The following is a 23,631-nucleotide window of genomic DNA, read 5'->3' as shown; positions in this document are numbered from 1 at the left end:
TATGAGAGACATAGCTGGTGTGGCAGGAACTGTGTTAGGGGCAGAGGCAAATGACAGGATGGCATACCCATCATGCAAGAATTCCAGCTCCTGTGCTCAGTGTTACAATGTGCACTTTAAATGTAGGTGCTGAAGGAAAATGCACTTTCAACAACCAGCAGGTGGACAGGGGGCTACAAAAAGGCACCAGACTGTACAATGCAGAGGAAAAAGTACCCCAAAGCAGGGGTATTGGCTCAAACCAGAGCAAGGTGGTGTACAGATGACCCAGCTTTAACAAAATCATTTGGGCCATTATATCTGACCATCGCTAGATGTCTGCACCACACTAAGATATAAATCCAGTGCTGGAAGGGTGAAGAGCTTGATGCCTCCACTGTGATGTGGAACTTGCTCTCTGAGAATTTTTATTTCCCCATGAAGAGAATATTTGTCAGACTTTCAAATACAGTGTATGGCAGGGTACAGAAGACTACAGAACCTGTTAGAGTCATGTCCCCTGGTACAAGGTGACATTGAGTGGAGAGCTAGTCCAGTGGCCTAATTGCTTGCTTCATAGATGAAAGAACTGGCTGCCTGGAGCCGTTATACACCGCAGCAAATGAGTCTTTTGGGGACTAAAACAGTCACTGGTTTTAAACAGAACAAGCTGGAGTAATAGGCCAATGCCACTAAGCATTCTTAAGACTGCTCTGTTCCCCAATCTATATATTAATTGCAGATGATGCGGGAGCTAGATGAAAATTAACTGGCACAGTATTTGCAGAGGAGGACAGATTACAACTAAAGGTATAATTACTTGACCCAGATCAAAGACCTCTCAGGCAATTTTTGAAGTGTTACTTCGAATAGGACTATGCACTTTATAACCTCACAAGGGATAAAAATGAGGTGGAGTTCTGGTTAACACATGGGATGCCCATAAAGAACAAAGCGAAAATTTGAGTAAAATGTAGAGGGTGTTTCAAAATGTTGTATTGTGATGCAAGGACTTATATTATCTAACAGACCCTAAGTGGGTGCTTGGTAGAGGCCCATCAGAAAGCTGGAGTGAATTATCTCTTGGAGAAAGGGAAAATTCTAGACAGATCATTGGAAAGAAGTGGGATACTTTAAATATTGTCTTGTACCCTAGTGAACAAAAGATCAGGAAGACCTAAATAGGCCACTACAATATGTGGGCCTTCTAAGGTACTATTTCAACTCAGTTTACTCTAACTGTCCTGTGGTTAGACTTTATTAACAGTGATAGCTGTGACTAAGTTTGTGCGTTGTAAGAAAGCAGGTTCCAATAGCCACTGTAATGTAACCGATTGCCGAGTACAGTGGGAAGAACTATGGAGCTTGCCATCCACAGCTTTCCAATAAGAAGTGTTTTTCTCAGAGGCTGCTCTCTGGACTACTTTAGGAGCAAAGGGGGAGGGATTGAGATTAAAGCAAAGAGTGGCTTTGTATGTAACCATGTTTTATTTTTCAGGAGAGCAGACATTACAGCAAAAAAGGACTGACCTGTTTTGTGGTGGTGAAAGTTTTTATAAAGATTCACTATGTAAGTTTATATATTTATACTGCTTGTATAATCATTAATTACATGTTATGTACAATTATGTTATGCATAGTGTGTGAATAGAATGGGAGTGCCTTAGAAGTGATTAACGTAATGTCCCACCAGGACATGTCAGCAGTGCATTATGCTAATTGGAGGACGGTGAAATGCTCCTTAGGATAGACAGCGATGCTTCTGTGATGTGTGAGCAAGGGTGACACTCTGGGGTCATGGTTGGAGCAGTTGGCTTGACCGGAGTGTTTAAAACCATATCCACTTTTCATGCCAAACACTTTCTAAATAGTATAAACAGTTCTCTCACATTTCAGATTGCTTAACTATTTTCCATATTAGTACAATAGTTAATTATTCTGTAAACTGATTTGCAGTTTTAGTTCTGTTTTAAAAAGACAAAAAAAGAAAAAAGATGATTTGATGATAAAGAAATTACTTTTAAATCCGTACAGTTTGAGGTTTGCAGTTCATGCATTGTTTTGAGACCCCCAAGTATCTAATATACAACAAACTCTGAACCATGCCAAACCCTTTCACTTATCTCCATTTTTTAAATTTGCAGCTGTCGACACAACTAGGTTTATGATTTAATACATAAAAATTGACCATTGTCCCTGGAACTTTTGGAACATTTTTAATGGGCACCAGTTTAATAAATATGTACAATAATATTCCGCTGCGGGGTGTTTTCTGCAACACATGATTTTAACAAATTAATTTAATACATACAAATATGGAAAAAAAAGATGATGGTCTCTGCATTAATTATTGTGTCTAACTTGGTTCAAAATGGTTCTTTTGTTACAGGTACAGGTGCAAACATAAATAAATAGATAAAACACTTCTGCAAAGCTAGTAGTAAATGTTGTCTCTTATTGACATCTTCTTGTATTGCCATTGACCTTTTATATAAACTTTACGTATTTATGTATAACAAAAGTTGCCATATCAAGATATAACAAATACACCATGACTCCATACCTTATTTGGAGAGCAGTAGCATTTATCTTCAGGCAGCACATCTGTGTTTTGAATGGGTTCTACCTTGCCAACAGATGAGGAAACAGAAGACTGTAGGTTCCTTTGGTTCTCACACTAAAAATGATATTCAAATAGTATGTGAGTAAACTAGAAAGTTGGAAATAAAAATATGTTATCATGCGTTTTTACCATATGCTGTAAGAAAGCACTATAAAGATCAGCCATATATGTACTTTTTAACCAGTTAGGGAGCTATTTGCAAACAAAGGGCCTGATTCATTAAGGATCTTAAATTAAGAAGTTTCTTATTTAAGTCTCCTGGACAAAACCATGTTACAATGCAAGGGGTGCAAATTAGTATTCTGTTTTGCACATAAGTTAAATACTGTAGCATGTAGCACACAAATATCAACTTTAAATTTCAGTGTACAAATAAGCTATCAAGTATTTGTGTGCTACATGAAAAAACAGTCAGTATTTAACTTATGTGCAAAACAGAAAACTCATTTGCACCCCTTGCATTGTAACATGGTTTTCTCCAGGAGACTTAAATAAGAAACTTCTTAATTTAAGTTCCTTAATGAATCAGGCCCAAAGTACATAATGTACAAAATGAAAAGATACAGTAACCTATAGGAAACAATTAGCTTTTATTCTTGAAAAGCAAGTGTCTGATCAGCCGCTTATTAACTGTGCACAAGTGTGAACTATGAGAATTTCCCTGTTGTCAGCATACACAGCACAGTAAAGAACATTTAGTAACATGAACAACCTGTCCATCTAGTTCACTCATTGGTCAACACCCACGCCTGGGCCAGATTTAGGTAAAGGCCACTTAGGCCCAGGTCTAGGCAGCAGGACTTGTGTTTGCAGCATTAGCTATTGACTAACTGTTGAGGACAGTTCTATAAAGTATAAATTAGTTGTATGCACATCCCAATGATGCAGAAAACTGAAAGATAAGGTCTCCATCCAAAACTAACCTTTTATTTTCATTTTTTACTGATGGAAAGCTGCAAAAGGCAGTACAGTGTTTTAATGACATGCTGAAAGATCAGTTCCGCATCTGGATCTTTCAGATTACTGTAGTGGCCAAGTATGAGAGATCCTTTCTGCAGACTGAGAAATAACTTGCTGTCCCCCACAAGAAAACTGAAAGATCAGTTCCTGATGCGGAGCTCATCTTTCAGCATATAATTAAGTGCTGTCTCTGTGAGCACTCTGGTCAGCTAAGTAAACTAAAAGGTCAGTTTTGGAAAAAATAAATAAATCTGAAATTCATCCGATTATCAGAGATTCACAATCAGTGAATTAATTCTCAAATTCAATGGTTCTAACTTAGTTCACATTGGTACTAACTAGCAAGAGTTTTCTAAACAAGCAACGCCTACTTGAGAATCACAGTGCATGGAATGTGGGGCCGCCGATGAAACCACGTCTAGTTCATTTTTCAGGTCTCCACCTTTCAGTCTTACAGTAGACACACAGACTACACCAGTTAAAATTAATTATTAATTCATTAGCTTATGTATCGATTGTTGCCCACACTTCCTAGCTTGTAAGATCACTTGGGCAGGGCCATCATTACCTTCAGTTTCATGTTATTGTATATTATTTATTTGTATCCTTACTTCCTCAATGTACAGCGCTACATAATACGTTGGTGCTTTATAAATAAAGGATAATTATAATAATGGATTGTGCTATGGGAAAATCTCTGTGGATGCTCTCTGTGACTGTGACTATTAGATGCCCACACAACTGTACATGTGTGTGTGCCATGCATTTATTTCATAGCTGTGTAAACAGTACTGTAGCATTAACTACCTGATTTAGCTTTACATTTTTTCCCCAATTTTTTTTTAAACATATTTTACACTCTAACACACTGATTGCTGCAAAATGCTATCTACCCAGCTAATTAGATGTAAAAATACACAGGCAATTCATTTGGATTTCAGGGAGTGGCTCTATGGTCAGTGTTGTCAAACACACTGATCGTTGCAAAACAACACTTTTTTCTGCAGTTGTCATTAGATGCATTTACTGTCTAGGTGTAGAAATACACACTCAGTTTATTATTATCAACCAATGTTTATGCGAAAACAGTGGGACACATTTTAACCCCAGATGAAAGCGTGTCAATGCTTGCATTGCCAAGAAACACTTGCACAAACTCTTCAGTCATTCAGACAGCAAGAAACAGAAATGTGTTAGAGCATTAATGCGTCCTTGTGTTCAGAACACCCTCATGTCCGTGGTAATGAATAGCCTAATGAAGTTTAGCAAAATGTCACCAAAAATTCCCTCCAGGGGAAAGAGAAAATCAGTTAACAATGTTAAAAAATTAGTTTTAAAAGAAATGATGGAGAACAAGGTGCATAGATTGTAAGCTTGCGAGCAGGGCCTTCTCACCTCTTCGCCTGTATTACCCAGTTTGCTTATTACTATGTTAGTCCCCAATTGCAAAGCGCTACAAAATTTGCTGGTTCTATATAAAAAAATGGTGAAGCGGAAGAACCACTCCATTCTAAAACTTATGGAGAGAATATAGGGGACGCATACCTAAATTGGCCGATAAGGATTGTGATTTGCTGGAACATTGGCGGAAGCAGCTTGACCAGTAGTCGGAATTATAAAAACGTGACATTAAAACACTTTCCTGCCCACATTCTTGACAAGCTAAATGAAGAGTGCACATTTGTGGAAAATGTAAATAAAAGGACACATTTATTTATGCCATTAGCCCAAAGAAGCTTCAAACACTGAAAAATGTCATATGTAATAAAGACAGTCCTGATGACTTTTCAGTCTCAAGATTATTTTAATCCATGGTTGACATTAAACCAAGCATTTTATTAGGAGAAAAAGAGAAACATTTTATTTCATCAAAGGGTTTGTCCTGAAATGATAGGAGGTTGGACCCTGATGTGACGTTTACACTTTTGCACTGTGCACATCTTCAGATTTCTCCCCTGTTCGCAAACCCAAGTGCACTGTAGTTTGTGGTGGTATCTCCACACACTGGCATGTACTTTGAAGTGTGCTGGGCTGATAGATGCCCTAGTTAAAACTCAAAGTGATTTCCGGTGTGCATCCTCGGTGTGTCACTAATGACCTCTATTTTATTAGGCTTCAAGTTGTAGACAGCTGTACTACTGTTGGGTTCAAATTGAAATGACATGGGGTTACCAGAAGGGAGATGTGGGTCAGGAGATGCTAGGAGGGCAGCACAACAGACTCATCCTAGGAGTGACAAAGGTATTTGGATAGATGGAAACTGCTCCCGGGAAAATCACCAAGTTACCGGGATAGTTGGTCCATCTGAAACTGCACATGGCAGGAAGGGTACAACACCACTTCAAAGTCCTAACTTTAGGGCAACATCCTAATTTGAACTTTTCTGTGTCTCCTCCTCAGATTCTACTTGGGTTAGCCTCATTTTTGCCTTAAATTAATCATGAAAGTTAAGGGCACCAGGACTGCCTCTACCTGTTACTTTGTGAGTGGGAAGGTTTTCATTACAATGGTCAAAATGCAACTAAATGCACTTTCCTGTATAGAATGCTTCTGGTAGGTGTAAAGAAAGTACTTTGCAGGTAGGAAAATACTGTGCAGTCCCCTGTTACATAGGGAATGCCACCCTAGATAAGCCTTCTCCACGCCTTGGATCACCTTCAAATATTCTTATCCAGTAAAATGAAACTTCTATAATAACCAAGTACTCCACAAGGTATCCTCCCGTCAGAGGATGACCTCACCTTCATTTTAGCCTACAAATCCATGAGATTTCTCCTAAAAGCAGGTCCATTTGCGTAGATAAAGAAGGAAATGTCCACTGTGGGTGGCGCATATTTTGCTCTTTTGTAAACTACTTTCGTATGGCTAAGACACAATTATATAAGTTCTCAGTCAGCATTGTATAAGACTGTAAAACTGATGCAAGCCAGCAGTGTATATACAGTGTATATACATTTGGAATGGCAAAATAAGTGTTCATATGTTTTATGCTTAGCAACTCTATCCCTAACAGACTCTATACACTAAAGATATATAACAGCAATTATACGTTAGCTGAATTACCTGATTTCTTTATGTTCTGCAGGCTGAACAAATACATTTTATAATACTTAAAAATGCCAAGTGGACAATTGTTTTCACTAGTCTTGCTTGTTCTGGAAAGATCAAAGCTTATTGTGACTGTGGGATACAATCTATCTAAAATAGTGTAATTGGTGGACAGCTGAAGTACACAGTTATATACAAGGGCAAGGGTCTGTCCCAGAAGAAGAAAAATGTGACTTAAACTACACATTTAACATGACATCCTAATATATTTATCCTGGAAGTTACATGAAAATAGTGAGGATACAGTGACTGTATAGATCATTCATACTAATGTGCCAGATTACAAGTAATACAATTAGTACTCCTCTCTATTGCTACTGACTGGACATGGAGCAGGCATTATGGTGGGTATGACTTTATGATTATACATAGGGGGCTCTATCACAATTTTGATGTTATTTATTTTAACCGAACTCAACTGGATTTATAGGGGATTATAGAACAATCCATTGTTAATTACAATGGCCTGAATAAACTCACCACCTAATTTAGCATTACTGATGATGCCTAATCAGACATTTCTATTAAAGGAAAGAAATCTGACTTTTCACATCATCCTGCTTAGAAACAACAAAATACATAGCAGCTATTTACAAATAAGGTATCCAAAACGTCATAGAGACCTGTTACTGAGCATCTCTCTCCTCAGGGCCATTGTATCAAAACAAGTCATCAGAAAGCCCATGCTGATTTCTAAGGCAGGAGCCCTGTAGTCATCAGCTGTGAGCTATGCCACATTTCTCAGTGACCTTTATTCTGCAGTTATTGATATGATCACACACAGATAGGAAACCACCTTTGGGATAACTAGTTTTCTAACAGTCAAAAGAAAAAAAAGTGTATCTTTCCATACAAAGCCAACAGGATGATTATGACATTATATAAATAGTCTGTCAGGCATTTTGCTTGATCCTTTTATTTACAATGATCTTGCTCAGGCAACCACTGGTACCATTACTCTGTACCCCAACATGTTCTGTATATAGGTCTAAGCTAATGTTTTTCCTGAATAATTCAATCACTGTAACAATTGTGTACATACTATAAACCGTAAGAATTATCTAAGAACTATTAACTCAATGGGTTTGTATTTTGTACATTACAAAGTAAATGATAGTTTACTATTGCATTAGTATTCAACAGACAATCTCAATCCAACATCTGTGTTCACGAAAAAAAAAAAACCTCCTACGCAAGATACTATTTTGTCCAAGAGAAAAATAATGGATTGGGCTTTTATTTTTTTTAGAGAAAGAGTAAAATAAAGCAAGTTAACAGGTCCATTAAATGTCTCTACAGTACAGTCTAAAACACGGCTTATCAAAAACATTTGAAGATTTTGCAAAAGAATAAAAATAAAACTACATTCATAAAATTGGCTCAATTTGGACTATTTTCAAGGAACATTATGTGTGTATGTTAACATTGGAAATGTTTTTACATTGATGTCAGGTTTACCTACTGAATACCCTTCTTTTTTCCTTACTTCATGTCTTGATTTTCAAATGGATTTCAGTTGTTTATCTTAAACATAGTGCAAACTCTCTTCAATTGAAAATTGTTAGTTTTCAGTGCTTTTTGCTAAAGATTGGATCACATAATACAGGTACACAATATGACATACGGTTTATACTAAAATGACAATATGCATTCACAGAAACTAATCTTACCATTCCATCTGATACCTCACAGCAGTTTTCTTGAGCCGCTTGTTTTGGACTGCAGTAAATTGTTATTCGCTGAAGTTCAATCTATCACAGAAAAATAATAAATGGATATCAAAAACGCATCCTACTAAAAAGAGAAATGTAGATCTTACTGGGTTTAAAATTATCCTAAGACAGACTGGCCCTTTAGAACCATACATAAAAGCTATTTTAGATATTTTATAGATTGCCACATCATTTTTGGTTGTTAAAATCTTGTTTTACACATAAAATCATTTCTTATTTCTTTCTGCATCTCCCTGCTCTCTCCAGCGTCATTTTCTAGCTCTATGGCTTTTCTTGTAATCCTTATTTAAATAATGAATTCTATCTCAATCTGACCTATATGTCCCATTTACAAATTTAATATGCATGTTGTCAGTATGTCGATTATGGTCTATGCCATTTTAATTAATATGCATGTTGTCAGTATATAGATTATAGTCTGTCATTTTAAAACAACTTTTTACAAATTAGCATTGTCATAATTCATGAGTATATGATGGTTACTGATTTGTAAATAGAAGATTGACTATCTTTTGTCTGAAGATATGCAAGATAAACAAACATTTATTTTACCATTTTAATCTAAGACTTAACTCATTTGCAAAACTGGTTTCCTACTGTTTATTGAATCCAGAGGTTCTAAACTTTCACAGATAGCTCTTCCAAAGGTCATTTGCTATTGGCATTAGTTTCTCTATACAATGTACATGCTTTGTTAATCATAGATAATTGCTGACCAATGCATGCTGTTAGTCTGCCACTGGGATGCCAAATAAATCCGTAACAACAACATACAATTAAAATGTAACAGGATGATTTAGCATAGCTTCCAGGGATGGTAGCCTGTGTGTTTAGTATCTCTCTTAATTAGTGTGGCAATCATTGCCTTTGACTGTACGGTTTTAGACAATGCCACAAATATGGGCAAGATCAACTTTAAGCACCGTTGATTATGGTTCATATTGAGAGTGATATTAACCAAACATTTTATTTTTCAAAAGGTATGAGAGAATACATCACATTAGTAAAACTCTAGCCAAGGATCTGCCAGTGCACCTATAATGGCTAAGATTTCACAGTTTACAATTTGATAGATGAGATGTCATGTCAGAGCATGTAACCATGCGATACAATGCACATACTCCTCAAATACAGTCATTGATGCTGCCATCAGGGCACCTAAATACCAAATTACTATCTGACTTTTTTTTTACATTGTTGCCTAGTTAAAGCTACATTACACTGTTTAATAGCTTAAACATATAATACATCACCAAGAAAGGGGATGTTTGTGTCCCTGAAACAATGACAACAAACCTGGAGCTTTTAGTATACAATGTTTTAAAGGTGAATTTGGCAAGAGTCAGAAATCCTATTGGTTATCATACTTCCTTTACTGCTTTTCCTTGTTTATCCCATTGTGTAGTGAATGGGAATACTACAACCTGTAACCAATCCCTATCATAAGAATGTTCAGAGCAGCATGGAGTATATCTAGAGGTGGATGTGCTGATCTTAGTAGAGGAAAGCCCTGCTCACTCATGTGACTGAGTAAGTGAGTGGCAGTGTATGGTGTAGGAAGGGGAACGAAAATACATGTGAGCAACAGACTGAGTGCTAGACAGTAGAAGATACAGGATCCACCAACAGCACAGATGATGTGGTGTGCCTTTCAAAATGATGTTTGAAAATTTTAGGGTCAAAACGCATCTTAATTTATTTAATTTATATATATATATATATATATATATATATATATATATTTATATATATATATGTATGTATATATATGATATTGTGCTACATTTTAGCAGGATTGCTCACCGCATGCTTTTATGTTAATATGGTTCTATGCCAATTCCATGTCACTCTAGCCTAACAAGTACATTGCATGGATGTTGTTTAGCCCCAGAATCACAGACAAACAGTGCCATTCATGAGTCCGTGCTTGGGTGGGACTGTGGTAAGCAGAAGTCAGAATAATCCCAATTTGACCATGCATGGATTTTAATTACTTCAACTTATATGTGTTTTAAAAACTTGTTCTTCCAGCATGCAAACAGCATTACGCATTGACTATTACATTGTTTATGAAGCGTAATATTTACAACATTGCTTCTAAGAAACAGTAGCTTTGAATTTTCAACTGTTTAAACAAGTGTCTATAATATCATTACAATTATTTTAACTTTCTAGTCTTAGTTCCACTTTAAGAAACACATGGCATGGAATGCAGGATAAACAGCTTTAGGAGTCTGGACAGAAATTTAATGATGCAGTGAAACATTATAAACCATATATCTAAACATTCATTCACTTAGAGAGCTGAAAAGGCTTATCTCATAATTTATTGCCATGTTGCTTATTATTGCTCATGTCATTTCTATAAATACTATGTGAAAGGCAACAAGTAATATGTGCATGTCCACTTTATACAGCTGATAGAATGCTATTGGGTTATATTTTATTAGTGACAGTAATAGTAGGCGAGGTAGGAGATGAATATTCAATGCCAGGAATGTTGACTCAAGAACTGCAGTCATGATCAATGGGCAATAGACAGTTTATGCCTCAGCATAATGCTGCACATGCAATATATGCCTCTTAGCTGGTCACATTAACAAGATGTAGTGTACATATATCATATGATCTTCTACAATTGTTCCAATATGTTTTTTATGTCTGATAAGGCGTTTTTCACCTCATTTTTCAAAAAACATCCATTATGCCGTTCATCCCCTTATCCTTGTATATGATTATACACAAGGTAGAAATGAAAACGTTGATAAAAAAAATAATCTATATTTATTTAAACACAGACACAAACACCCACAGACACAGTTTAGTTCATTTAATTACATCAGACTAAAGTTTTATGTAAACCCTAATTTATATAATAGTCAATGTAGGCTGTAGTATTTAGTGGGCAAAGGAGGAAATATTAAAATGTTTTCTTGTGGAGACCGTTTCAGATTATGTACTGCTTTGACTACAACCACTGAGGTTACAATCTTTTATCAGAATGAAAGATAAATACAGTAAGTGCTGTCTATTTACATAATCCAATATGAGCGTCATCCACATAATATCCAATGTCCATTTTAGGCCACTTTTATTTATAGTATTTTTTTTTACAATGTTCTATCAACATAGCATGTAACATGGGGATCAAGCGAGGATATAAAATGCCTTTAAATATCTAGAGAAAGCAACTTACTGTAAGGATCCACGAGTATTAGATCTATGGTGTTTATCGCATGTTAAACCAAAATTTACTTCAATTTATAAAGTCTCAATTAAAATTCATCATCATCATAATACTCCAAAATGAAATGTACAAATATGCATTTTAATAAGCATGTTGTAAAAGATGCATATATGTTATGACAAGCAAACATTGCCAGGTTAGTTTTTTATGCGCATCTGTAATGTTATGCATATGTGAATGATGGTCTTTTAAGATGTGTCATTGTAGAGGTAAGATTTGGGCACTTAACCATCCCAGATCTTTTTTAAAAATGTCAATCCAAACACAACACAAATACTTTATGTGCATTTTTAAAATATGGACTTAGGCCAAGTCAGTGCTTTGATACATTTGTGAGTGAACCTTCAGTGTTTTAATTATAAACTTGTTATAGACTATAGCTCCTTGGTGAAATAACATTGTCTATAAAAGTAGTGAACACAAGCACTTTACTCCTTATGCGAGAGGGTGCCCTTGAAGAGGGTAAAGAAGAGACTCGCCTGTCCTGGGATCCAGTGATGGTACGTCCCTTTTCATTCTTTTTGCAGTTCCCAGTGCTGGTGGCGATGGTGGCAGCAAATTGGAAACAATTCACTGCCAGCCAAACAGGGGCCGGAATGGTGAGTCAGTCAGATGGCCATTTGAATTTGTGCTGCTGCGATAAGACAAGCAGGGCTTGTGTGTTTGATAATGACAGGCAAGTGGAGAAGATCTCTGGAAAGACGCTGCCGCGATCAAGACTGCAGACACCGCAGTCAAGAAAGAGAACATTGGAAATAAGAAAGAAGCCGGCGGGATCAATAAAGAAGACACCAGCGAGCAAAAAGAAACTGGTGGAGAGGAAGAGAGATGGCAGAAGAATGCCGATAGCCAGCAAAGGGCCGGAGGGCGTTGAGATTAAGTTAGAAGACTGAAGAGTCCATCTGGAAGAAGCAGCAGGGTAATGCTGCCGACGTAAGCTTCTAGAGTCATGTAAGGCCCTTTGGGCATCCCTCTTCCAGGCCCATGATGGCTTTCTATCTTTGTTACATTTGGACACAAGGCCCTGGGCATTTTTCAGGCACTAGGTCCATGTTGCAGCAGTGGGCATAAGGCCCTAGATAATTAGGATAGGTTAGGTGTATTGTATATTCTGTGGGCGCATTTGTAGTAAATTCAGGCTTAGCCTGTGCAGCAAGTAAATTCAGGACTAGCCTGTGGTGCAAGTAAAGATCAGGATTAGTTTGTGGTCCCATTTAATTCAGGCACTAGGACAGTGAGTTCAGATTGGTATTAGGCTAGTAGCAGTTAGGCGGTACCCTGTTATTTGAGACCAGGCCCGGTTCGTCCCCACTGTAGTGTATTTAGATGACCACTGTGTGATGGTCCATTTCATTGTTCTCTATGGTATTGCACTGTACTGTATACCTGTGTAAGTATTTTCCTTCCAGGATTCAGAAGTCAAGCCATCATTAAAAGGTAGGCTTTTAGTATCCGTATTCCATGTCTAAAGTTTTGTGATTGGTATTTCTGAACTGAGGGGTATGAGTTAGGGTAATACATGACACCTAGTGCTATGAGTTTATAGTTGCTTGGCATCTGGTCACATAGCTTGGTTGTTAGGACCAGGATGCTGTTTGTGTTATTGTAGCTAGCACTAGTGTGGGAGGTACATTGTACCAATCCAGTAGACAGCATTGTGGATGGGCTGATTTTTGTCACCCCTGTTTCTATATGCCGATCCCGGGAGTGCTGACGACCATCAAGTGAAGGCGGTGAGTTTCATCTTTCCGTTTTGTCTCTTCCTTTTGGTAGGGGCCACTCACCAGAACATCGGTGAGTAGGATATTCAGGCGGGATACTTCCGTGTCCCATATACCCATAGTCCCGGCTATCAACTCAAACAGCCCCTTTCCTTCCATCCTGCTTCCCTGCCCTTCAATAATCGGTTTTGTTTTCTTCCCTAGACTGAAGTGATGTTTGGAGTCATGCTGAGGGGTCCATATGAACGGTCGGTGGACCAATAGTGAACAAAGGTAAGAACTTTGTGTGTGTCTGTCCATTCCCCGCAGGCGTTACACATTATACTGGTTTAAAATGTTTACAAGGAATTAGCTAATCACCTCACACAAAATAATAATAATAAAAAATGCTGAACTCTCTTAAAATCATAAATAGATGTCTCTTACAATAATTATATCATCTGATACAGGTACCAAGAAAACAACACTGGATATAGACCTAGGGCCTGACTCATAGTGAAACGCAAGCATAACCCGAGATTGAAAAAGCTGCACCCAAGTGAGTGTGTATGCATGCAACCAGGTCTGAATGAGCAGCAAGTGCAGGGGCGGATTGGTCATAGGCCTTAACTTTCCCGATAGGCCGATGACCTAATGAGGCCGTCTGTCTGGTTTTTTTTTTCCTTTTTTTTTTTTTTAAAACCTGAGACTTGTTCCTTCCCCCCTGTGGCCTATCCCACAAGAAATGGATATCACATGGGACGCGCACCATGTGACAGGTGCCGTCCCATGTGAGCAGAGAAGAGCAGCCTGGAAGCGGCTGAAAGGTAAGTGAGCGGAGCGCAGCGGCAGGGTGCTGATTCTAATGTGTGTGAGCAGAAGGGGGGCTGATTTCAGTGTGTGTATATTTGAGTGGAGGCGGGGCTGATTGCAATGTGTATGAGTGTAGGCAGCAGGGGGGGCTGATGACAATGTATGAAGGCAGCAGGGGGGGCTGATGACAATGTGTGTGTGTGAAGGCAGCAGGGGGGGACTGATGACAATGTGTGTGTGTGTGTGTGTGTGTGTGTGTGTGTGTGTGCATGAAGGCACCAGGGGGGCTGATTGCAATGTGTATGTATGAAGGCAGCAGCGGGAGGGCTGCTGACAGTGTGTGTGTGTGTGTGTGTGTGTGAGTGTGTGTGTGTAGGCAGCAGGGGGGGCTGATGACAATGTGTGTGTGTGCGTGTGTGTGTATGTGTGAAGGCAGCAGGGGGGGGCTGATGACAATGTGTGTGTGTGTGTCTGAAGGCTGCAGGGGGGGCTGGTGGCAATGGTGTGTACTGGCAAAGGGGGCTTGTGGCAATGTAGTGTTTTGGCAAAGGGGGCTTGTGGAAATGTAGTGTTTGTTTTGGCAAAGGTGGTTTGTGGCATTATAATATGGGTGTGAGGTAGGTGGTGGCTAATTAATTGGTGCTATTTTGTTTGTGGAGTGATGGTGGGGCAATTTAATTTAATAGCGGGGAAAATTTAAGATGGGATGGTTTAGGGGCTATTAATTGAATGTGGGGGTAAGTTTGGGAAGAATGAGGTCTATTTATTAAATGGAATTTGAATTATTTAATGCCAGTGATGGTTGCGGGAAATAGGTATATTTATTAAACATAAATGCTATTAATTTATTAATGGGGCTGTGGACGTTCTCTACTTTTATTTGGGTGGGATGTAGGCTAGTAATTTAATGGTGGACTGCAGGTTGGAGCCAATTATTTAAATGGTGGGTGCTATTAATTTATTTGTGGGGTTATGGTGGTGCTATTTAATTTATTAGTGGAGTCTATTGATTTAAGGTGAGGTGACAGGACCTGTAATTTAATGGTGGGGTGGTTTGAGGCTATTGAATGTGGGGCTGAGTTGGGGAAGACGGCCATTTATTAAATATGAATTATTTAATGCCAGCATGGTCTTGGGAAATGGTTATATTTATTAAATGTAAATGCTGTTAATTTATTGCTGGGCCTGTTTGGAGCGAAATAGGTTTATTTATTAAATGTGAATTCTAGCATTTTAATGTTGGGGCTGGAGGGAAGCCTATTTATTAAATGTGGGTGCTTTTGATTTAACACCGGAGCTTGTTGAAGTTTTATAAATTTTATGTACTTATTTTTTCCAAATGCCCCCAGCATTCCAGGATCCAGACAAGCGGCAACTGATAAAGAGACACCAGCAACCACAGGTAGGGAAAGCAACAAGAACAGGTAGGAGAGAGCAAGACAGTCTGCCAACTGTATTTTTCTATATTGACAGTTCCTCTGCAACATGTTATTAAATAAACATGAATATGTTTCAGCGGGACAGTCCTGATTTAGGGCTCTGTCCCATGAGTGGGAATGTTGGGACAACGGTGGTATGTAATGGGCAGTCTAGCAATATTCAGCCCTTTGATGGCATAATCAACTTTGTATTAATCCCGCCTCTTTTTGCCCTGCCTACACTTGATTTGGTCCCGCCCACATGAGGCCACTTCCAGATTTTTTTCCAGGGCCACTTTATTTTCCCAATCCGCCCCTGAGCAAGTGTGTCCACTTGACAACAGACACACCCCTCAGACAATTATGTTCAACTTGCGAACATGTAACAAAACCTTTCATTTTAAAGTCACAGATCTGAAAAGCCATAGTTGTGTACGTTCACTTTCAGAGCATGCGCAGTGCAAAAAAATGCAAAGATACGCTCTGCTCGTACGTCTCACTCTGAATCAAGCCCCTTTATATGCTTGGAGTATATAAATTAAACTAAAATTTTCTAATTTGTTTTTGTTGTTGTTTATTTTGTTTGCTGGGACTGATTTTTTCATAAGCAGATCTTATCTAATTATCTCTATATTTCATATCTCACTTCCATTCAAAGCATTTTCACGATGAAAGCTGACTGTTACTCAGCAACACACAGAGTGGATCTGAAAATAAACATAACTTGTTTAAATTGCACAATAAATTACTGTATGGCATTGCTAATTATATATGCTGTGATTAGCCCTCCCTGACCAAGAGTGATAGACAAGTGACTACTGTAAGATGTGTTTATTTCAAATAATTACAATATTTTGAGTAATTATAGTTTTAACATGTTTCATTCACACTGGCAAAATGGGATATACTATTGTGACTTTGCATATGCCGCAGTGCCATAAAGATACAATCTATTATTTTTATGTGTTAAAGAATCATTAATTCCAAAAAGGGCCTTATTAGTTATACTCTAGTAATAATATGTATATTTAGAAAGCATATGTACAGTAGCACACCATTAATAATAGATGTGAGCTGTACTATGTGTCAGTCCAATGGATTTAGCCCAAAGTGAGAGTGACCAGAATAGACCTTATGCTGTAATACTGTGAAAACTCCGTTTTCTTATCTACATTTTATCTATAGAACTGACTTAACATATTTTATACACAACAACGTAGTGACAAAGAAATGTCAGTAATCAAAAGGCCATGAATTAAGTCAAATTGTCGCCCTAATGAACAATCAAGTTTACGCTATATTTACATTTAAGTAGCTGTGCTCATTTTTAAGCATCTCAAAAACGTTCCTCTTCCTGGGTTCAGCTTGCTAAAATATGCGTTCTAGCTACAATTCACTGCAAATACAATATTACTTCAAAAACATAAGTTCATGCTAAAGCACCTGTTCAATCTAGTCTTTCTGCAGCATGACTGCTCAGTTATAGTCTAGTCATAGTCTAGTAATAGGGTACGTTTCTGTGATTAACTAATACTTGCCAACTTATGGCAAGTATGATCCAGGACCTGCTGAGGGAAGGTGGGCATGCAGGGGGCGGGGCTCCGAAAATCGCATCATTTTGGCAGACAAACATCGCAATTCACCGGGATCGCTGTGATTTGGACCAAATTCTGCCCACTGCGGAGATTGCCATACTCTCCTCGGAGTCCGTGAGACTCTCCCAAAATGCGGGAGTCTCCCGAACATTCCAGGAGAGTTGGCAAGTATGGATTACCTTAGTTATCTATTCGGTTTTCCTGTTAATTTTCCCAAAGATAAATAACCACTGTATAGAAAAGCAGGCTTGGTACTCAGGCATCTCCAAAATAACAAAAGTTTAATACACCAACTCGGAGGAGAAGAAAGTTATACATACACCCATAAAAAGATTCCTGTAGTATTTTGTTTTTATACCTACATTACCCCCTCTTAATCAGTATGACACTTAATAAAGTTTGACTCCTTAGTTAATACAGAAACTTTTTATATAATCTAATAGCTCTGTTTGATTGGCATAAAACTAGCCTGCATGACTAATTTTTCAGTAGCCCGAGTTTCCTTAATAACTGGTGACTGTATAATTAAAAACCTGACATATGTTTAGTTTCTGAATGCCTGGCCTAAAGGCCTTAGTCTGGGGGAATACGGTCTAGCAGTCCAATATACTGTTTTTTGACCACTGATTGAGGGTGAGGGAGTGTCTTTTCTTGAGCTGAATATACCTTCAATAGAGAAATTTGCAGTGTGTACTGTTGGCACACTGACATTAGCAGAAAGCAGGAGGTACTAGGATAACTGCAGTGGATTCCAGTGGTTTGAAACTTCAGACCAACAGCAATGGACAATATGTGATTAACAATCTACATGTCCCTCTGGATGTGATATATTAATGGTGCCTTTTAAAGTTAAATGTATACTGTATACCTTAGGAACAAAATATTTAAATGTGAGTTAAGCTTAATGCCTATGTGGAAAAAGCTATGTATAAAAGGTGTACATACATAAAACATGAGAATAGTTAATGCAGTAAAACCAACAGTACATTTTTAAAAAGTATTTTATATATAATACACAGTCATGCCCAAAAGTTTTGAAAATTACACAAGAATTGGTTTTCACAAAGTTTGCTGCTTCAATGTTTTTAGACCTTTTTGTCTGATGTTTTGTCTGATGTTGCTATGGTATACTGAAGTAAAATTACAAGCATTTCATAAGTGTTAAAGGCTTTTATTGACAATTACATTATGGTTATGCAAAGAGTCAATATTTGCAGTGTTGACCCTTCTTTTTGAAGACCTCTGCATTTCGCCCTGGCATGCTGTCAATCAAATTCTGGGCCACATACTGACTGATGGCCGGCCATTCTTGCCTAATCAATGTTTGGAGTTTGTCAACATTTATGGGCTTTAGTTTGTCGACCCGTCTCTTGAGGATTGACCACACGTTCTCAATGGGATTAAGGTCTGAGGAATTTCCTGGTCATGGACCCAAATTTTCGATGTTTTGATCTCCGAGCCTCTTAGTTATCCTTTTTGCCTTATGGCAAGGTGTTCCATCATGCTGGAAAAGACATTGTTTGTCACCAAACTGTTCTTGGATGGTTGGGAGAAGTTGCTCTGGGAGGATGTTTTGGTAACATTCCTTATTCATGGCTGTGTTCTTGGGCAAAATTGTGAGGGAGCCCACTCCCTTGGCTGAAAAGCAACCCAACACATGAATGGTCTGAGGATGCTTTACTGTTGGTATGACACAGGACTGATGGTAGCGCTCAACTTTCCTTCTCTAGACAAGCGTTTTTCCAGATGCCCCAAACAATCTGAAAGGTGATTCATCAGAGAAAATGACTTTACCCCAGTCTTCAGCAGTCCAATCCCTGTACCTTTTGCAGAATATCAGTATGCCTCTGATGTTTTTCCTGGAGAGAAGGAAGCAGCCTCCTACGCCGATTGCTGACAAGGTTCCCTGCTGTGCTGAAAACTGCTTCTGAATACACACTGGAGAGTGGGCAGCTTAGGTATTGCAAAGCAAGTTTGTACATGGGTCTCAAAATTGCTTTTTTTCCCTCCCAGTATGTAAAGGGACTATCTGAGGTGTCTATTTGTACACTGTCATTAAAATAATTCTCCACCATATTTTGGATGTTGATAGTAGGATCAGGTGGAGTTACGGCAGAGGTGTCACAGTTTTTGGTCAATTCTTTTAGGCCAGACCAGATGTCAAAATGTTGTGCTGAGTCATCTGCATCGTCCCTGGGTCTCTTGGGAAAGCTAAGTTTTTTCCTAGCAGCAGTTGCCTGAGAAACTGAAGGAGGAGACTCCGTCGTGTCATGCACCACTTGAGCTGTCAATTTGCTCACCAAGAGCTCCTTGCACCTCTTGAGATCAGGGTCAGTTTGAACCAAAGAGAAGACATAGCTTTTAAACCTAGGATCAAGCAGAGTTGCCAAAATGTAGTGATCCGATTTCAAGATTTTGATAACTCTTGGATCCTGGCAAAGCAAATTTGTCACTCACCGGACTGTGAGTGCTTCTTCCCGGACATTTAGGAACCGTGGCCGTCCTCCATCCTGAGGGACTGCGCATGCGCAGCCCTTTCTAAACCTTCAGTGTATGTTCCTTTAACTTAATTGGCAGATCAGGCAACCTCCCTATATTAAGCACCTGTGGTCAACACCACGTTGCCTGATCTTGGAGTCTCATTCCCCATGAGTCTCTGAAGGTGTTCCTGTGTTTCCTCGTTTATTCAGCCCAGCTGATTCCTGTGGTTTCCAAACCACTTCTACCTTTGTGGTTTCCAAACCACTTCTACTACTGTGGTTCCCATACCACTTCTACCATCTACTGTATCATCGTGACTGTGAGCTGATTCCTATCCGCTGCCTCCGTGCACTACAGTCTTCTAACCACTTCAACTCTACCATGTATTATTGGGACTGTTAGCTGATGCCTATCCGCTGCCTCCGTGCACTACAGTCTTTCATTCACTTCCACTCACCTGTTCATGATTGTGACTGCCAGCTGATTCCTATCCGCTGCCTCCGTGCACTACAGTCTTCAACCTGCAACTCGTCTGTGTTTCATCATCGTGACTGCTAGCTGATTCCTATCCGCTGCCTCCGTGCACCACAGTCTTCAACCTGCAACTCGTCTGTGTTTCATCATCGTGACTGCTAGCTGATTCCTATCCGCTGCCTCCGTGCACTACAGTCTTCAACCTGCAACTCGTCTGTGTTTCATCATCGTGACTGTTAGCTGATTCCTATCCGCTGCCTCCGTGCACTACAGTCTTCAACCTGCAACCCGTCTGTGTTTCATCGTGACTGTTTGGCTGATTCCTATCCGCTGCCTCTGTGCGCTTCAGTCTTCAGTCCTTGTCAACTCTCCCGTGTTTCCTTGAGTCTGCTGCCACTATTGCTACCCGCTATTCTCCGTGATCAACAGTTCCAGTTCAACTCTGCTCTCCCGTGTCCCATCGTTACTGCACCTGCTGGTTGCTATTGGCTACCTCCGTGTTCCCGCAGAGACCCGCTGCTGTTACTCCTCAGCGCTACTCATCCATCTACTGCTGATCCGCTCTCCACGCCTTCCTGTGTTCCCTGCTGGTCTACCTACCTGTGCGCTGCACCTGCTAGACCACCGCTTCACCCATCCAGGGACTTTGCATCCTGCCAGCCTCCTGCCGTTCAGGTATCTCTGCACTCCTGTCTGACTGCCTTCTCCTGAACCACGGTATGCATACTTCCCATTGACTGTGCTGTGTATTGCATACCTTGCTGGACTGTGTTGGTTCTCCTCTGGAGTGTGCTATCCGCTGAGTCTATTGCCATCATTGACTGTGTTATCTCGTGCTGGATTACTTCTAGAGACTTTCTATATTGGCAGTGTTGTTCAGTCATATATACCTTTATATTGTGCATATTACTGTGGATCAAAGTCAAGGTGCCCGTGTATATCTTGTGTTGCAGTCTCTCCCCGTGCACCTCCTCACATATATATTCAGTGGTACAACTTGCTAGTGGCAGACCACTGACCCCTGTTTCCAGTTTCACCTGTTCCAGTATCCTCTCACATAGCAGTGGTACAACTTGCTAGTGGCAGACCACTGACCCCTGTTTCCAGTTTCACCTGTTCCAGTATCCTCTCACATAGCAGTGGTACAACTTGCTAACGCAGACCACTGACTCCCCGGATACCTCCACTTGGATTCTATTCCTTCACTCAGACAGCGGTACAACTTGCTATCCGCAGACCGCTGACTCTCATCACCCCCTCGTTTCTGCTGGACATTCCTCCTCACTATAGCAGTGGTACAACTTGCTACCGCAGACCACTGACTACCTTCACGTGTCCTTTGTCCATACAGTTCCTCGTGTATTACTACCTCCATATTGCCAGTGCTGCTAGTCATAGACTTTCCTGAGCATCTCATCATCTGCTATTTCCTGTTCCGTGATCACCCTGCTACCAGAGTACCATATTACCACCTATACTGCTCTGGTAAGCTTATCACCTGGTGATCCCTGGGTAAAGACTCCTAGTGCCCGTGACAAAATTAAGTACTTGATCTACAAGTCCAACATACCTAGTGTAATTGCTTTGTTTCATTTCCTCCTTCAGTTTCTTAAGCTGCTTTTGAGGTTCTTGCAATAATACCACAGGTCTTGATCGTGGAACACGTAACACAGGACACCAACTGAGAGGTGGTGAACTGCAGAGAACTGATGCACTGAGATCCCTGGAAAGTGAAGACAGGACCAATGATGAGGCATGAGGTTCTTGCAATAAAACCACAGGTCTTGATCTTGGAACAGGTTACACAGGATACCGATGTGCAGACGGGAGTCAGAGAGAACAGTGTCCTAACAGGTTAGGAGACCTGAAGGTCTGGCACCTTAGTAGAGAAGCAGGTGCTTTAAATAGACAGAGCTGACAGGCAATTAGCCAATCAAGAGAATGCAGGAAGTTTTGAAAATACCAGGTGAGCGCATGCTCAGTTCAGACCAGCAAGTGAATATAGGGAGTGAAAACCAAGGGAAACAGGTAAAACAGTGACCAGAATGATAGGTAACTGGTGCCATGTGTGACAATTCCCCCTCCTTTCCCAATGTCATGGCTTGTGGCGTGAGCGTGGATGGCTTTTCACTGTCCCTCCATCCTCACAAACATATAAAGGGTGGTATTCCACCTTGTTACCAGCTCTTGCTTCAGTTGGTGGTAGGGCAAATTAAATTGTTCTTGTAGCTGCTGAAATCTCCTACATGCTGTTGCAGAATGGCGGAAATGTCCCGAAATTTTACGGGCCACAGACAGCATCTCCTGCAGGTCCCTGTAACTTTTTAAAAAGCTCTGTACCACCAAGTTTATTGGGTGAGCAAAACAAGGAATGTGATAGAATTCACCCAGCTGTAATGCTCTCACAATATTGGTGGCATAATCAGAAATTACATATCCTGAGGAGAGTACAAGCGGGATAAGTCATGTAGCAATGACATCCCTTAGTTTTTCAAACAGATTGTCAGCTGTATGCTCTTAGTGAAGCCGGTGATACAGAGTAGCTTGGCTCTGAAAAATGTGACGTAGTTGGGTACATGCTGCTGCTGTCCCTGCTGGTGAAGGCAAATCACCAACTCAGTGGGCTGTCACAGTCATATAATCTTTAGTTTCCCAGTTCCGCTTGTCCACATATCTGTGGTTAAGTGTACAGTGGGGAGAATGGCAAGAATGAAAAAAATATGGGTAGAGAGATAGTACAGTTAGACCGAGGTCTATTTATTAAAAAGCAGCAGTAAAGTTGACTATCTTTCGCTGCAAATTACCATTAAAATCTCACAGAGGCAGCTGAGTGATAATTGGCTGTCTTTGCAATACTGGCATGGAGCAGTAAGGGTTAACATACCCCTTTGTTGAGCCAGTCTGACGGGTTTATGGTCATGCATCACCAGGCTACCAAGTTCACGCATGTGCAGTGAAACTGAAACAAAAGATTTGTTTTAAAGTATGTGGGGAAAAAATAAAACCTATTTAAAAAAAATATAAAAAAATACTTTATTCTTTGAATTTTTTTTTATCCCTGTAATCACCATCCTGAAATGGCAATAACAGAACATGTACTGATAGTACTCATGCCGCTGCAAACACTGTTAAATAGACTTCCCAATGCTTTGCATGTGGAAGCTATCTCTGGCTTCACTGGGCAAATCTTTCCAACATCAATATTACTGCTGAACCCTTGATGTATAGGGCGAAGCACTACAGCTGGCAAGGACACCTGTTTTCACTGGAGATTGGGCTTTTCAACCATTAATAAATAGACTCCTCAGTGCTTGGTTTGATTGGAGAATGACAACTCGGAGAAGGGGAGATTAATTTCTGTTTTCTTGTAGGCAATATTCACAATACTGTAATTAGATATATTATTATTGGTGTGATGTAAATGAGAAAAAGCATCTAAATAAAAGGACTGAATCATTGTATAATTAGTATAAAGGCTATACATATATTAAAATTAAAAA

General features: G+C 39.6%; 1 protein-coding gene across 2 annotated transcripts in view; it reads right to left on the bottom strand.

Annotated features, from left to right (window-relative positions):
• Window positions 1-23,631, bottom strand: part of COL19A1 (collagen type XIX alpha 1 chain) — a 603,039-nt gene that overhangs the window by 455,790 nt on the left and 123,618 nt on the right. For both annotated transcript variants that reach the window (XM_075202581.1, XM_075202582.1), the window contains exons 7-8: window positions 8,341-8,421; window positions 2,543-2,656 (exon numbers count right to left, since the gene is read on the bottom strand). In XM_075202581.1, coding sequence (XP_075058682.1) covers window positions 2,543-2,656; window positions 8,341-8,421 — 195 coding nt within the window. The remainder of the gene's footprint in view (window positions 1-2,542; window positions 2,657-8,340; window positions 8,422-23,631) is intronic.

The sequence above is a fragment of the Mixophyes fleayi genome, chromosome 3 (genome assembly GCF_038048845.1).
Source record: "Mixophyes fleayi isolate aMixFle1 chromosome 3, aMixFle1.hap1, whole genome shotgun sequence".
Taxonomy (NCBI): Eukaryota; Metazoa; Chordata; class Amphibia; order Anura; family Limnodynastidae; genus Mixophyes; species Mixophyes fleayi.
Note: the sequence above shows the minus strand (reverse complement) of the source record. Positions and strands in the feature narration are given on the sequence as shown.